Source organism: Falco punctatus (assembly GCF_963210335.1).
Source record: "Falco punctatus genome assembly, chromosome: 15".
Taxonomy (NCBI): Eukaryota; Metazoa; Chordata; class Aves; order Falconiformes; family Falconidae; genus Falco; species Falco punctatus.
In genome coordinates, this window is record NC_137595.1 from 11,031,051 (window position 1) to 11,046,183 (window position 15,133).

Below are 15,133 nucleotides of genomic sequence, written 5' to 3' on the forward strand. Positions count from 1 at the left end.
GCTGTGGAGGGAGAGCTCAGGGCCCTGATGGCTGCAGACATTTATAGCGTGAAGTGACTGATTTGTAGTCAGACCTTCTGCGGTGTTAATGCAGTTTCAGCCATTTACCAGCCCAGTCTCCAGCCAAACCATTCTTTCTTTTTGGTTTGGTGCCGAGTTCTCACTGATAGCCTTACACAACAGGATTAACTTTGATTAGGCCTACTTGCTGAGCATCTGCCTGGACTAAAGTTCAGTTAGTTCAAACAGGAGGAGCACATGTGTCCCAGTAGTCCATAAAGAGCAGTACCTAGTCAAAGCTTTAGCTTTTCTGTGAGCTGTATAGTACCTGCCCTTTTTTATTCTAACTAAATTGTGGAACTGACAAACAGCTTCTGAATTCTTGTCCATACTGAAAGGGACTGAATACTAAACAATCTGATAAATACTTATGTAGCAAGGCAGCTATGGCATCCAGAGGGGATGCCTGGTCTTGGAATACTTTTATTGTTCTCCTTGTCACTTTACTAAAATCAGGTATTTAAACCAACCTGTTACACAACAGCAGACATGTCTCATGAAAAAATTAAGTATTTATTTCTAACTGTTATAATACTCCAGAGAACGAAAACTATTTCCTAGAGGAAAACAGTTACATTTATAAACACTTCCCAAAAAGTACATAACTTAATTGCCAACAAGGAGATCCCGGTCTCTTTTCCACTGCTCCTATGACCCCATGCCTTTGCAGAGCTATCAGCCTCTTTCATTCATCAGAACATGTCCAAGAATGACTGCTTCCTCCTTTTTTGTAGCTGTGGCTGTCATTATTCTTCATTTGGAAGAAACCCTTTTGCTCTGTCCAATTTGTCCAGAACCTCACTATAAAGACCAATCATCTGGAGAATATAAGCACCACAGTTGTCAATGATAGATAAAGTTGTAACATTCAATTAGATAATACAACAAACCAACAGGGAACAAAAGCAAAGGAATAGGTGGAAGTACCACCACCTTCTAAACCTAAAATTTCAGATTGATACAAAGATTCTGGCACAGATTTACAGTGGTTTAAGAAAAAAATACTAAAATCAGTGCAACCTAACAAAGGTAGTTTTATTTATACTGACATAAAGCATAAGCTCATAGCTGAGTCTTACATCAGTGAATAAACCTATTCCCAGAATTTCAGAATGGTTGAGATTGGAAGGGCGTGATCTCAGTTCTTATTGTCTTAACAAATGTACTTAAAGTGGTATAAAAGTTGCAACCAGCTCTTGATTGCTCAGCTTGTGCATAAGAGAATAAACAATGACTGCATACACCAGCCACACTTGCACTTGTGCTGAATCAAGGTAGGAGCACCAGCTACAAACTGTAGAGAGAAGCTTAGTTGTGACAGAGTAAGAAAAAGTGTCATTGCTTTCTACAGAGATACTAGCCCTGAAATTTCTCCCTCACATGAAGTGGCTAAGCTACACCTCAAAAGATGAGCTACAATGATTTTATTCACATCAGCTTAAACCCTTTTTACAAGACATTAGATTATACTAGAAAAAAAACCAGATCATACAACAGCTGATTTAAGTAAACCGGTACAGCACCTTGACTTCAGTGAAAGAAGGCAAGGTACAAGGGTTCTCCCATGGCCACAAATAGTTTTTTCCAGTAATCCATCTACACAATCCTTCCCGTAAAAGGACGCTACATTACTCTTTCTATTGCCTATCAAATATTTTCTGGCCTCACTTTGAAAAAATGTTTTAGCATCAAGCTCTCCCAAAGTACTTAGGTACCACGCTTCTCCTAAAACCCCTTAAAGATCATTTGCAGTGGTTTCTTCACCCAGATGCATATCTCAAATTCAAGCCAGACATCCAATCCCACATCCTCAAATCCATCTGCTTTCACTTACATGGCTTTCATAGCTTTTCTTCAGAGGTCCTAGATGACTGAGGAAACGCATTCCTAATCCACACCACTGCTCAGCTTCATTATATTTACCAACAGTATACTGAAGTATTCCTGTATTCCAGGCTCTTGTCATCAACCAAAGTATCTCCATCTCTGGGTAAGCATCCTGGTGGAGCAAACAAGAAGCAGCAGCTCATCAGAAAATAGACTCTTCACTTTAAATCTGACATTAGCAAAGTTATAGATGAGAACTTCAGGGAAAGGCAGGCATGGATGCGGACACATTCTTTTCTGCGGAAGTCAGAAACAGCGTATCTTTATGCCACCTTTACAGAAGGAGAGACATTCAAACCTGACCAAAGAAACAGCCATACAATGGAATGAAGCTATGAAACACAGTATTGGCTTCATTAGTCCTGAACAGGAATACTCCTTAACTGAGTTTTACCTAGGAAATTTTAAGTGGAAATGTCTGATTTCCTCTGTACAACTGCCTTCACTATACAGCATTATGCTTCAGCCCTGAAAGGAGCAGCAAAAATGCTTACTGAAATAAAGATTTTACTCTCCATATACCTGTCTTCACAGAAACAAGACACGTAGTGCCACAAGAATCTAGTTCTAGTTATCTGGAAAAAATAGTAACTTACTAAGTTCCCAAATACATTTAACAAAACAGAGCTGGGAAAAAAAGCAAGACTGGTATCCAAATTTTAGCTGGCTTTAAACTGATCTGGAAAAGCAATCTGCATTTAAAAAAATATATTCAGTGTAAGAACGTAGAAAGCAAGGACGAAAGATGGATGTTCTAGCTCAAGAAGATTCTAAAATAGGCACTGAAAATTTGGCCTTAAATGTCTCTAAGAAAGCCCTTACAAAATCCAAGGAAATTCGTCATTCAGTCATAAATATTCAAGAGGCATTTCTTTTGAGGTAGTTTCAGTGTATCTTTTACTGAAGAAGTCTTAGGTGCTCCACATATAACACTATATAATGTTCAGTCTACTAATTAGTCTCAGTCCAATGAGAATTCTTTTAAAATGTGCTCAGGATCACTTCCCAATCTCTTGTTTTCCTGTTCAACTTACTGTGCTGCTCACTACATTCAGAGCATCTTCAAAGTAGTCCCACACCTCCTGCAGTACACACATATCCAAGTCCGTTAATCCAGCCGGCAATGAAAGATCAATCAAACTATGTAAGCATTTGCTGAGAATCAAAACAGAGCAAAAGAGGAAACATTAAATATGTGCACAAACAGCTACTTTTTAATATCAGCAGCACACTAACTTCGGTCTCTTATGATTGTCAGACAGACATGTCCAACTTGGTGCTTACTACACTCACATCCTTAGAGCAGAAACATACATTTTTCTAGTATCAGATCTCATTCTTACAAACTATTCAAAAAAAGAGCCAAAAGCAGCAAGTACTTCATTATTTTCATTGCTGGGCTCCAAAGTAACACAGAAGGAAAGACACAGTGTTTTCTAGGGTGCCACACATGACAGCCAGGAGCAAGTATCTTTTCTAACTTCACCAACAAGAACTAAGTAGGCAGCATCCTCAAGAATATCAGTAACAAATACATTTTTTCTGAAAACAGGTCTTTCTCAGTGTGAAGTGTGAAAGGCAGTATCAGCAGCTGGTTTTGCCCAGTGGTTACTGCAAGGAACTCTGAAAAGAAGCAAAAAATCCTTTATGGGATACAAGTGAGAGACAAGGACACACATCAGGTTGTTTTTTAGATTCCATAAGGTACAGCTGTTAGAGAGACAGTTAGCCAGCAAAATAAATCACATAGGTACTATGGCACCATATCACTAACTTACAACTCATGGCTTTCTTGTCAGTCCTTCGTTTCTCTTCACTTGATTGTCTTTGAAATACCTAGCTCACTACTGCAGGGCAACATTTGAAATTAACACCTTCCTCACAAGAAACAGCCAGAAAACTTCTGGATCCAATTTTAATTTTCCTTCCTCAACAGATTCATTTATTGGAAATATGACTGTTTCAGAAAACATGCCAAGAAAACAAACTGCACTTAACACATCTGTTAGACAGTCATGCTTGGAAGGTATATTGGTTAGCCAGCGAGAAGTGGAATCTTCCACATAAGCTAAAATCCACTTTTTTCAGACTGAAGGCTTTATCCCCTGTCAGCATTTCCAGCCACAGGCTCATGGCAAAGCGATGTGATATCACTAACCTAAATTTCACAGCATCAATGCCAGTCTGCTTTCTGTGAAGGTTTAGTGCACTCTTGAGAGCTTTCTTGCACAGTACAGGATACCGAGCTGGAGATTCCATTGCTAATGCTTAAAAGCAAAAGAAAATAGAGACGAAGAAAGAAATTACTAGACCCAGGCTTTTATTTCATTGGTCATTAAAATACAATGACAGCATACTGCCAGATCCCTGTGACAAACAAATGAAAAGAGATTTGCTTAATATACCTGGGCTGATCACAAGCTAGTGCTTCTCTACTACTTTCTTACTGTGCACATTGTCAGTGAGGACTGACAGTAAGGCAGAAACACAGTAGATTTCATGATTTACAAATAATCTCACTGCTGTTTACTTCTGGTGCAGTAACCCAAAAAATAGGGGGGGGGGGGGGGGGGGAAGATGTCAGGAGGGGTCTAAGGTAAGAGTTTTGTTTGTGTCCTTCAACATGAAAATCTGGATGGAAAAATTAGGTGGGAATGGGATGTCAGTATGGTGTTTCCAAGCCCTGGTGTATCTTCCCTCAAACAAGGGAGGTAAGCAGGGGTTTATGCAATCCTACAGAACCCCCTCCAAATATTTGCCGTGGCAGTTTTAAATGTTACTCATCTTCCTTGGATCCTACTCTAGATTTTCAAGGAGGCATGACTAGAACTTTGTGATGAAAGTATGGTACAATATAGAGAAGTGTTATTTACAAATTAACTACACTAAGTTGAAACTGCATTATCTATTCAAAGTCCACATCCTAAAACTTCTGTATTGGGGCATGAATCAGCTAGGATCATTCTCTGGCCTTTGCCAGTTTGGACCTTGTAAAAATTCATCTTTTCCAGACTCACAACCTACACAAATGTCTCAGAGTCTAGCAATGGAAGGATGTCACAAACTTCTGGTTCATCATCCATGTAATACAGTATTTCAAAACACGGATCTCCTAACGTTGTTGAGATCCTAAGCACTTTTGCTTCAGGACAAAATATATATGGTTAGACTCATTTTATGCATGCTGCACAATACATGATAATCCTGGTCACCCCAAATGAACAGGAAAGAGGAAGAAAAGCTGTTTTTCATTACTTGAAGAACTATGAAAATACAAATGCAGAGTCCTTACACGCAATGATTTCTAGCGTCTTGACCTCTATTTGTGGTTGCTCCCATACTGACTCCATAAGGTCATAGAGTGTTGGATCATTCAGTTTGGATCTTGCTTCAAATTCATAAAGCAGCAACAATGTGTCTGTTGGGTCTTTAGCAAAATCTCCTAGAGAAGAGACAGAATTGCCTATATGTAATGATTCATTTTCTTAAAGTCATATGGCGTACCATAAGGTACAAATTTTGCTTCCAACAGGCAGGAAAACCATTACGGTACACAGATTTAACAGCAGAGTGAGTGGAACTCTAAAGCAGTCTTGGACAGAAACCTCAGATGTCCAAAGCACAACCCCATCGATCACCATGCCTCCCCTGAAAAAAAACAAATCTGGATTGCCTGTAATTGGCTAAATTAATGCAACCCTGCTAGGCAAAGTAATAGCTACTGGTGAAGCCATTTTACCATAGACAGGAAAAAGAGATAACTCAAGGCCACCAGCTCACAGAAGGTCAGCTTATAAAAGAATTTATCATCAGTTTCAAATTTTTCTATAGGACTTGTCCACTTTTTGGTAGAAAAGCTCTCAGGAAACCTTAAACACAGAAGAAGAGTGGGAGAACAGTAGAACTGCTAGGAAGGTGTAAACCTGTAACAAACACCAAACTATCTTTTATTGAAGTATCTACAAAGACCTTTGTTTTTACACCTAAAAGACATTCTCAGCTCCCTCCAGAGCAACAGACTTGCCCACGTGTTGGATAAGGCCTAGTGAAGAAGTGAAGGAAGCACCACGCTACCATTCTACAAACCTCTGCAGGAGAAACTCCAGTATGTCCCCATCCTGAGATATTCAACCCTTTGGGATTTAAAGGATGGAAAATTAAAAGGGAAGAAGTCTTTCTGAGTTATCTTGCCTTCAGTGCAAAAGGGCAAAGAGAATCCCAAATCCAGACCATATACCTTGTACTCTGAAATTTTATGGGGGGAAAAAACCTCCAGCATGTAAATTTCCTGACAAAAGTTAAATACTAATGCATCTTACAATGAAAATTCCACAGTGTCCCAAACCTATAACTGAAAAGAAACCAGACCACAGGCCAGACAAAGAATGCCTAATGGAATTCTTCTACCAATATACTACCAAAAAAGTGAACCATGCATCCCCTACGCTAACAGTCACTCAGTATCTCAACTGCTGGCTGACAGCACACCACTCTCCAGTAATATCTGATCTAAATTGACAGGGAATAGTCAGGGAACAGAGGATGGGGTTTGGCACTTCAAAGCATGGTAGCAAAACTTTCTGTAGTCTTAAATGCCTTATATGTAAAGAGGCTAGTAAAACTATTAAACCAGTGCAAGAGCAACTCCATTGTAGAGCAAAAAGCTTGGAATTTCTTAACAGTTAAGACAGAACAGTCAATCCAGCTTCCCTCTGAAAGACTGTTCCACACTTCACAGCACCTGTACAATAAAAACCCTGTAACGACATATAAAAACCAGCAGTTGGTTTTGCCAAGTTCTCTTATCATATTGCCGTATCATAACATTCTTCAGCTGAGACAGCAATTCCATATGCCCTGTATTTTTCATGAATATAGTGATTAAGTCTAACAGTTACACACGCTAAACAGACACACTTTGTAGCTTACCTGTTAATTTGAGAACTTTCCATATCTCCTTGCATGCCTGGAGATGTTGAAGGGCCTGAGTCAAAAGTTCCATCTATTTCACAAAATTTAAGAAGTTATTTTTGTCATAGTTTTAAAAGACATATACATGTCACAACTTACAGGATCTTTACACCTAACTATAAAATAAATTAAGAATCAGCCTAATTAGTACATCATCTACACAAGTTACTGTTCTGGGGTTTTTAGAGTTTTTTTCCTCTTTTTCAAAGACCTCCACATCTCAGACAAAGCCTCTTCACACTGAACATTCCATTGGTCTGGAAAGAACCATATGGGTTCTTATGGGACACCATTTATTTTAGCTCCCAAGCATAAAATACTGCTATTGAGACTGACAAACCACTAAATCCCACAACGCAAATTGCTGTGCATTGCTCTCCACAAAAGTAAGTTTCTACAATAATCACTGTATAGCAGACTTCCGTACTTCCTCCATAACCACTGTACACTTTCCTTAATCTTATTACCACAGTAAGTAGAACACCACAAAAAAGGATGTATGCATAAAAAAACCCCATGAGCTTTATCACCACCATACTGGTAACTACTTTAAGCAACAGCATAAAACAAAAAATGCAGTGATCACCTGTTTGATCAACCATGTTTAGCAACAGACTCCTTACATAATATATAAGGTAGACTGAAATTCCTCTAAGAGAAGGTATTACTATGACCCTTTGCTGATATAAATCTGTACAAATCCACTGAAATCAACTAATTTACAGAAATCCAACATTTAAAATTGTCTGGAATGTACTAGGTGCATTGATTCTAGTTAACTATGAAAGGTTCCCATGCTTATATTCTTAGTATCCTGTCCTGAGTGAAAAAAATCTGAGACTTCAAGATCAAAAGAAAAAAATGCTGCACTAATACATACAGAATCAGCTAGCAGAGAAATGCCGTACCTGTTCAGAAGGTGTTACTTGCTGTCTCCCCATTTCCAGATCAACTGCAGCTGCCATTAACAGGCATGTCCTCTGAGCAATTAGAACAGCTTTGTCAGAAGGACAAAACTGGGAAAACTGACACCAAAAATAAAAAAAGGTACTGAGAATTCTGCCCATATAAAGCAATTTGCTTGTGAACAGATGATTGCTGAGTCTCCTCTATGACACTTTCAATAATCAGTCATGAATAGTATGTATTCATCTTGTAATTTTACTTGTACAATTACAAAAGATTATTTAAATATAAAGTGTAAAACAGTGTTGGAGTCCCCTCTCTACAAACACATACAAAACTGACAGTGTCAGTATAAGTTCTGCATGGAGATTAGGACTCAAGTACTTAACATGTTTGTATTCATTTTCAGATTTTTTATTTCAATTTCCAAACACCAGAATCCATTTATTTTAGAAAGTTCTCATTGAAGTCTAAGTTTCTTATGACATTTTTAAGCAACAGAATGTAAAATATGACAATAATGCTTACACTTTGTATGGCAAGTCAATCTCCTTGTGACAAGTGTTCCATTTTAAGCACATACAAGCATGTCTCCAGAGAGATACGAGGTATATGGGTGTAACTTCTAACAGAACTAGACAGATGACAATATTCCTCAGAGATACTATTAGCAAGAGTACATACCTTGAAAGAAAGCAGAAAAAAATCTCTCATCTTGTCAGGGCAGTCCTTGAACTGTACAGCTAAGTTCCAAGCTAACAAAAGACACAAAAAAGGAGACCTAGAATAAAAATCTTCAGTGTTATGAGTATGCCCATCTAATCTCTAGTAACAGGCAGTTCAGATTCTACAATACATTTTCTTAATCAAATTATCATCAACAGCTCATTTAACAACAGCAAGAAACACCGTTATTAGTGATTTGTTAAAACAGCTTATTCATGCTTGCAAATTTTTTAATTTCATCATAACCAAATATTCATTCTACCACATACCCTTCCCACAAAAGTATGAACTGGAAGAAGCATTTTCTTTTGTTAGTAAACAAAACTAGTATCTGAATAAGTGTTGAACAATATTCCCAAGACAAATAAAAAATATTTAAAAAAAAAAACAAACACAACATTTTGAAATATTCTCTGGTTCTACCCCAGCAGGGTCAAGTACATGGCAATTAAATACACAATTCTGATTAGGAGCTATCTAAAGACATTCAAACCATTTATGTATGAGAATGTGACCCAATTAAATTATTAGATTCTACAGTGACTTTGCAGATTCTAACTTTCACATTAATTTATTCCCTAGGACATGTTTTTGTAGTCTCTGAATTGTTTATTCTATGAATGAGAAAGCTTGGTAAGGTCATAGCCACCCCAGATTCCATTCACACTCATGTTACTGTATTTGACTTCTGCCGCTTCTCTCCATCCTTTGTTACTCTTTATTGGAGCATGGCTGCATCGTGAGGATGTGTGCACAAGCTCATCATGGCAGACGTCTTCTGTTACTGATTTCAACTATTTTCTCTCCTGCATGCTCTGGCAGAAGCAAGAATCTGAAAAACTGGTTCAACCCATTACCCTACACTTGTATTTTCATTTATACACAGCAAATGCGCTGACTCCTTTACCAAAAAAAGCATAACAAAGACTACTAAATGAGGATCCAGAGACACACTACAGTTAATGTTTAGGACACCTCCATGGGACCTGCATTTCCCACTAGGAAACAATTTATCTATGATAATATTTGCTGTTTAGATTTCACACAGCATAGTTCAAAGCAAACTCCAGGACTGTTTAAGGGACTGTATCTGGGTGGCAGAGGTAAGTTCGTCCTGCACCAATCAGACCAGTATCCACCTGAACTTCCCAATTCTTATTTTGCTTACATGATAACACGCATATTCAGGATCAACAGTAAGTTTTTTTATTGTTAGCAGCAGGTTTTTTCAGACATTGAAGAAAAACATTATTCTATTTGCCTGATCTTAAATTTTACTTCTGTAACAGAGTCTTGGTAGTAAAGGGCTAACTAAGAGGAAAATGGTGAACTCTTAAGAGTAGTATCATGGACACACACAACAATTCCTGCAGTGAAAGGAATAATGTATCAGTTATCCCACCAGTCAAACAGGCCTTGTGTAAGTATTTGTCTTGATAACTGACTTAAAACGTATCAGATAGTTTCAGAAGACAGAAAATGCAGCAGGATATAGCTTTAAGACTAGTCAAGGCAGTGACTGCCAAAGTGATGAGTTTTATAAATCTACTACACATTTAAACACTTCTTTCTTCCTTAAGGTCTGTCTAGATGGAGGGGATTCAGTTTAGCTGAGAGGGCAACCTACCAACTCTTCTAAACCAGTGAGCTTCAAAGATCCTCATGTCCCCTGTAAAATTCTCTTCTGTGAAAGACTCAGCAAGTCTCTTGTGAGCTGCAGGAAATGGGTTGTTCAAAACATAAGTAACATTTTTTGAGCAGAATAAAAACATTTCCAAGTCTAATAACTACACTACAAAACAGAAGTTTCCACAACTCCCATATGATTCCTGATGAATAGTTATTCTCACAACTTAAATCTAATATGCTTGACCAGGAAGGCTTACAAAAAACATCAAAAGGTGCCTCAAACAGCATTTTAGATAAGATACATAAGGCTACCAACAAATACTGCCTCTTCAAAGTTTACTGACACTGAAGTCTAATGCAGAGGAGCTTTACTTAATTTCACAAAAAGCTGAGGGTTTCTAGATCTAATAACACATTTGAGGCCTTTCTTCAAGGAACCTTTAATTAATTTAATTCTAGTCTTCATTCTGTTCTCCTAGTTGCACTAAGAATGGCTAGTGTGGAAAAGTTCTACCATTTCATTAACTTTCTTGTCCAAGATAGGAAGAGGGGGGTAAAAAAGCCTTAGTGTAAATAAGTATTTCTTCTGATGGAGAAAAGTCCTCTGTAAAACTCCTGTACCTTTTCCAATGCAAACAAGACAATTCTTTTTCAAAGGACAGCACAACTTACAAGTGGGAACCAATTTTGACATGCCTATCCTGTCTGTCAGCAATTTGCTATTACCCATTGCAGTTTTCTAAGCATTCCAGGGAAAAAAAATAGCATTAACTTTATTTTAAAAAATGCTTCCTTTTAAACAGCTAAAACAGCAAAGACCACCACTGCCATTTAATTAATCAGTAAAAACTCAGACTGTTAATTCAGTTTACAAAACCAAACTTCTTCCTTTTGTGGTAGCCCTGCTACTAAAGATACTAACTTTGTCCCTTGCCAATGGAGTCAGAGTAGGAGCCTGTCACTTGACGCCACCCAGGCTGTGGCTTTTACCCAAGTATCTGTTGTTTGCATACATGGCCTTATGAAGGATTAAAGGGAAACTGCCTAGAAGAAACTGCCCTGTTGTCTGAGAGAAGCTCCCAAGTACAGGCTTTACTAGAAACGGTTTTTCCAATGCTAGCCTGCAAGTTTTCTGTAGCAAAAACCTGTAGCACTGAGATCCAACTTCACGACACTGTTGAATCTTCAGTTCTAATTTCCACTGATTTCAGTGGGAAGATGGGAACCTAAACTGAAATAAGGAGTCTAAACATTTGGTTACTATGGACCTGATCATATCATAACATGTTCGCAGATGGAAAAACTACAGAAAATGTAAATAAAACAAAAGCATACCCAAGGTCAAGTAAGTCAGCATTGAGCTGATATCTTCATCTCTAGAATGGAGAAAAAATTAAGTTTTAGAAAATGTTTGATTAACTTTCTTACAAGAGAACACATTATTTATGTTGGAATACAACATCTCCGTAATTACGGATATAATCATTCTTCCCCTGACATCTCCAGCATTATAAACTTCTAGCATTTGAAGATGCTGAAGGAGTACTAAGGCTGCAAAAAGTTTTATTGATCTGCAGCAGTGAAGGTCGTTGCAGAAGGGCAGCAGGAGATTTTCTCAATGGTTGGGGCTGCAGGTTAAATTTCAAACCCCACTGACACTACACTGTTTACTTGACACTCAAATCCAGCAGTACAGTTCCACTTCTGAGCCAGCATACCATTTGCAAAGTGGCTAGTCTTCAGCAAGGAAGGTCCCACTCTGTAATCCTCACTCAAAACCTCTGAAAGGTATCATATCCTAGTGTCAAAGTTAAAGAGGTTGCTTAGCTCACACTCCCCATCAAAAATACCTGACAGTCTTACGCATTAATAAAAGAGGAAGGCAAAGAGCAAATATTTAAAACACAGGAAAGATGTTCTTATGTGATGTCATTAGTAAAGTTGGGATTCATCTGGTTGGACCTTTTACTAGCATAAAAACTAATCTCTTGATTACTCTGCAAGAAAATAAACCCAGCAAAAAAAAAAAACAATTACACCATTTGTACCTCAAATTCACCATAAGAAAATGGTTTTGCAAATGCACTCACTTTTTCTCTTCATTTTCTGTCATGACCTTTGACAACGTAAGACGAACCAAACATCTAAATATGAGAAAAACAAGCAATAAAGAAACAAGATTTTTTTTTTTCCAACAGTGTATAATGTCCTAATTTTCCAGAAAGGATCCCACTTTTCTTCCCATGCTATCAGCCTGTGGAACTCACAGAAGAATCCAAAACATCAAACTGAGAATAAGATTATACTATTTCCCACCCTATTGCCTTATTTTGTATATCACTTTGCTAAATCATGAAATAGTAAGTAAATAAATGTACTTTAACAAAGGCTTTTGGCAAATACTGGAATAAATACATCCGTCTCACAATATGTGTTTTTATAAACATGATGGAATATTTCAATAAGATACCACTGTCAGATTTGTATCAGAGGATACAAACGAACAGGTATTTTCACCAAATACATTGCTGCAATCTCATTAGTCGCTGTTGGTCATATCATGAAATTCAAAGCAACTAACACTATTTGCTTGGGAGTCTTGGAATATCTGTAAATATTAAGAGCTCAGGCTTGAGGTACATCTGCAGCACCAAAAAGACTGCTAACTAATCTTTGATCTACTCTGTTTTCCACCTTCCTCAATATAATAAATTCTTTTTGAAAAAGGAACAAGAAAAATTTCTTCCCCTGTACATATATCAAATCCTCACTTTAAAGCTGCAAATAATTGTCGACAGTCTCGTAAATGTTCTGACAAATACTCCAAAGCTTTTATAGCCACAACTTCTTGTTCATTCTGAAAAGAAATTAAAACACGTTTTGTATAAACTGCACTGCCTCCGTTACCCACAAAACAACCAACCCACCCCAAACAACAGCATATTCCACAAGTCTATGCAGGAAAAAGAACAAAGGACCCTGCACTGAATTGCCTCAGAGTCAAGAGAAAACCATAAGGAGAGAACATACGATTCCATGCACAAAGAGCCCATGGTAAGAACAGGATCAGTACAGGCTGGCAAGGCTTTCATGCCTTACAGAGTCATGAACAAAGTCCTAAAAGGCAACCAAAAGCCTCTTCTAATTATGCCACTGTAATCAGCCAGTTCAGACACCACTCAAGTCTCCAACCAAGAAGCAAAGAGGAGGGACAAGTGACTTTTCAGTCTTTTATCACTGACTATGTGTATTTTGTACACACATTCCCCCTCGCATGTCAAAGATCAAATCCCAGAGGCAGAAAAAGATGTAACATTTTCCTGAGGAGAATTTTACAGAAATACATCATGTCATTTCCAACATTAATAACTTGAAAGCCCTTATTTTCCTGAAGAAATATTAAAAAATACAACGTATTTATACATGAAATTAATTTTTCGTTTGCATTACACAACACATTTGAGTGAGACCTTGGTCACAGAAGCATGACATACTTAGAAATGCATAAAATACATATAAATATTGAAAGCAGGCCAGGTTACAGAGGCTATTGCTGTCCCACTTATATCAATAAAGCAAAGTAACCACAACATTATCTGTTCTACCTCTAAAGCAATTTGGGCAACTAAACTCAGGAGGTTAGTGCCTGTATTTTCATCCACTCTCAGCTTGCCTTCATGTTGAGATAGCTTTTCTGCTAGCTTCCCCATTTCAATAACTGCTTCCACAGCTGAAATATACATAGGGAAAAATTATAATTTTTTTTTATAGAAGCAATTGGAAGGTGGAAAGTTCTACTGTTTCAACAACCTATGAAAGATTAAATATAAACTTACTTATTATTTTTTAGTATGAAAAACCAAGACAAGAAAACCTGACCCTACCAGCACTTCTCCATAATTATGCATTTCTTCCTACAGAGGTGCCAAAAGGCTTTCCAAGCTAATCCAAGGAAACAAGGATGCCATACAAATGATACTCTATCTCACACTCTTAATTTTGTTCTGCTAAATGTTTGTCACCAAAGACAGAAGACTTTCTCTAATACATTTTCTGGGCATGATTCCAAGCTCCCACATCTTGGCTTACGCTAAGGGTGCTGCTGCTTTTATGTTCACACTCTGCTGTGGTTCCCACTCTACATTATGTGAGCAAATTATGCTGTCATTAAAAAGATGTATAGAGAACAATTAATTGGCACAGAACTCATCAGAAAATAAGCTCTGCGTGTTACTCTGTATTCTAAGTAAGTATAGACTGTATTTCTCAATTTTCATTTCTTGAGCTAAGACTATCATTAAAATATGAAATGGCAGAACTCATTATAAAGAAGGAAGAATCTACAGAGAAATGTCAATCTGTAAGTTGTCTCAGTAATTCATGTATTTTCTGGTAACTTCAGGCTCTATTTGTCCAGAGAAATGAAGAACAGCTATAATGGTTCCGTTAAGGTTCATTTAGCTCATTTAACATCATATTTGCATACAAAATATTAGAAACAGTAAGTATACAATGATTCTCACCCTGGGATGCTACTACAGCTTATGCCCATGAGAAGATTAGAGCTTTCCTAGCCAGAGGCTCCATCCAAACAGCACCAGGTATGGCGATGGCCTCCGCATCTTACATATTGTATGCAAAAAGCATCCCACTCTGACAGTTTACATTTACAGCCTGACAGTTCAATGACTTTATAGATGCTTCTTCTAGCTACCCTCTACTGTGTCTTTCTCAAGATGAACAGGTCCAAATCTGCTTAGTATTTTCTAATATATTCAGCACTTCTGCTTCCTTGTAGTGGACCCTTTTATCTTTCAAGTTCTACCTTTATCAGTATCTTTCTCCATCACTGCAATCTTATAGACACAGAATTTAGTAAAGATGCTGTTTGGATCACACCTCTCTGCTTCTTTAACTGCCTCTTTAGCCTATTCAAAGAAGAGATTCAAGGAAA

The 15,133-nt window shown here is 37.7% G+C and overlaps 1 protein-coding gene across 2 annotated transcripts in view; it reads right to left on the minus strand.

The window, feature by feature from the left end:
* Positions 1–347: 347 nt before the first annotated feature.
* Positions 348–15,133, minus strand: part of TEX11 (testis expressed 11) — a gene marked incomplete at its 5' end in the record, with an annotated part of 33,070 nt that continues 18,284 nt past the window's right edge. Inside the window, 14 exons of one of the 2 annotated variants that reach the window (XM_080365946.1) lie at positions 348–878; positions 1,895–2,059; positions 2,982–3,102; positions 4,106–4,214; positions 5,240–5,389; positions 6,877–6,949; positions 7,827–7,943; positions 8,509–8,579; positions 10,178–10,264; positions 11,515–11,555; positions 12,270–12,323; positions 12,951–13,036; positions 13,785–13,909; positions 15,005–15,107. In XM_080365946.1, the coding sequence (XP_080222072.1) occupies positions 807–878; positions 1,895–2,059; positions 2,982–3,102; positions 4,106–4,214; positions 5,240–5,389; positions 6,877–6,949; positions 7,827–7,943; positions 8,509–8,579; positions 10,178–10,264; positions 11,515–11,555; positions 12,270–12,323; positions 12,951–13,036; positions 13,785–13,909; positions 15,005–15,107 (1,374 nt within the window). In that variant the 3' untranslated portion in view covers positions 348–806. The remainder of the gene's footprint in view (positions 879–1,894; positions 2,060–2,981; positions 3,103–4,105; positions 4,215–5,239; positions 5,390–6,876; positions 6,950–7,826; positions 7,944–8,508; positions 8,580–10,177; positions 10,265–11,514; positions 11,556–12,269; positions 12,324–12,950; positions 13,037–13,784; positions 13,910–15,004; positions 15,108–15,133) is intronic. The other variant, XM_080365947.1, reaches the window with a different exon arrangement.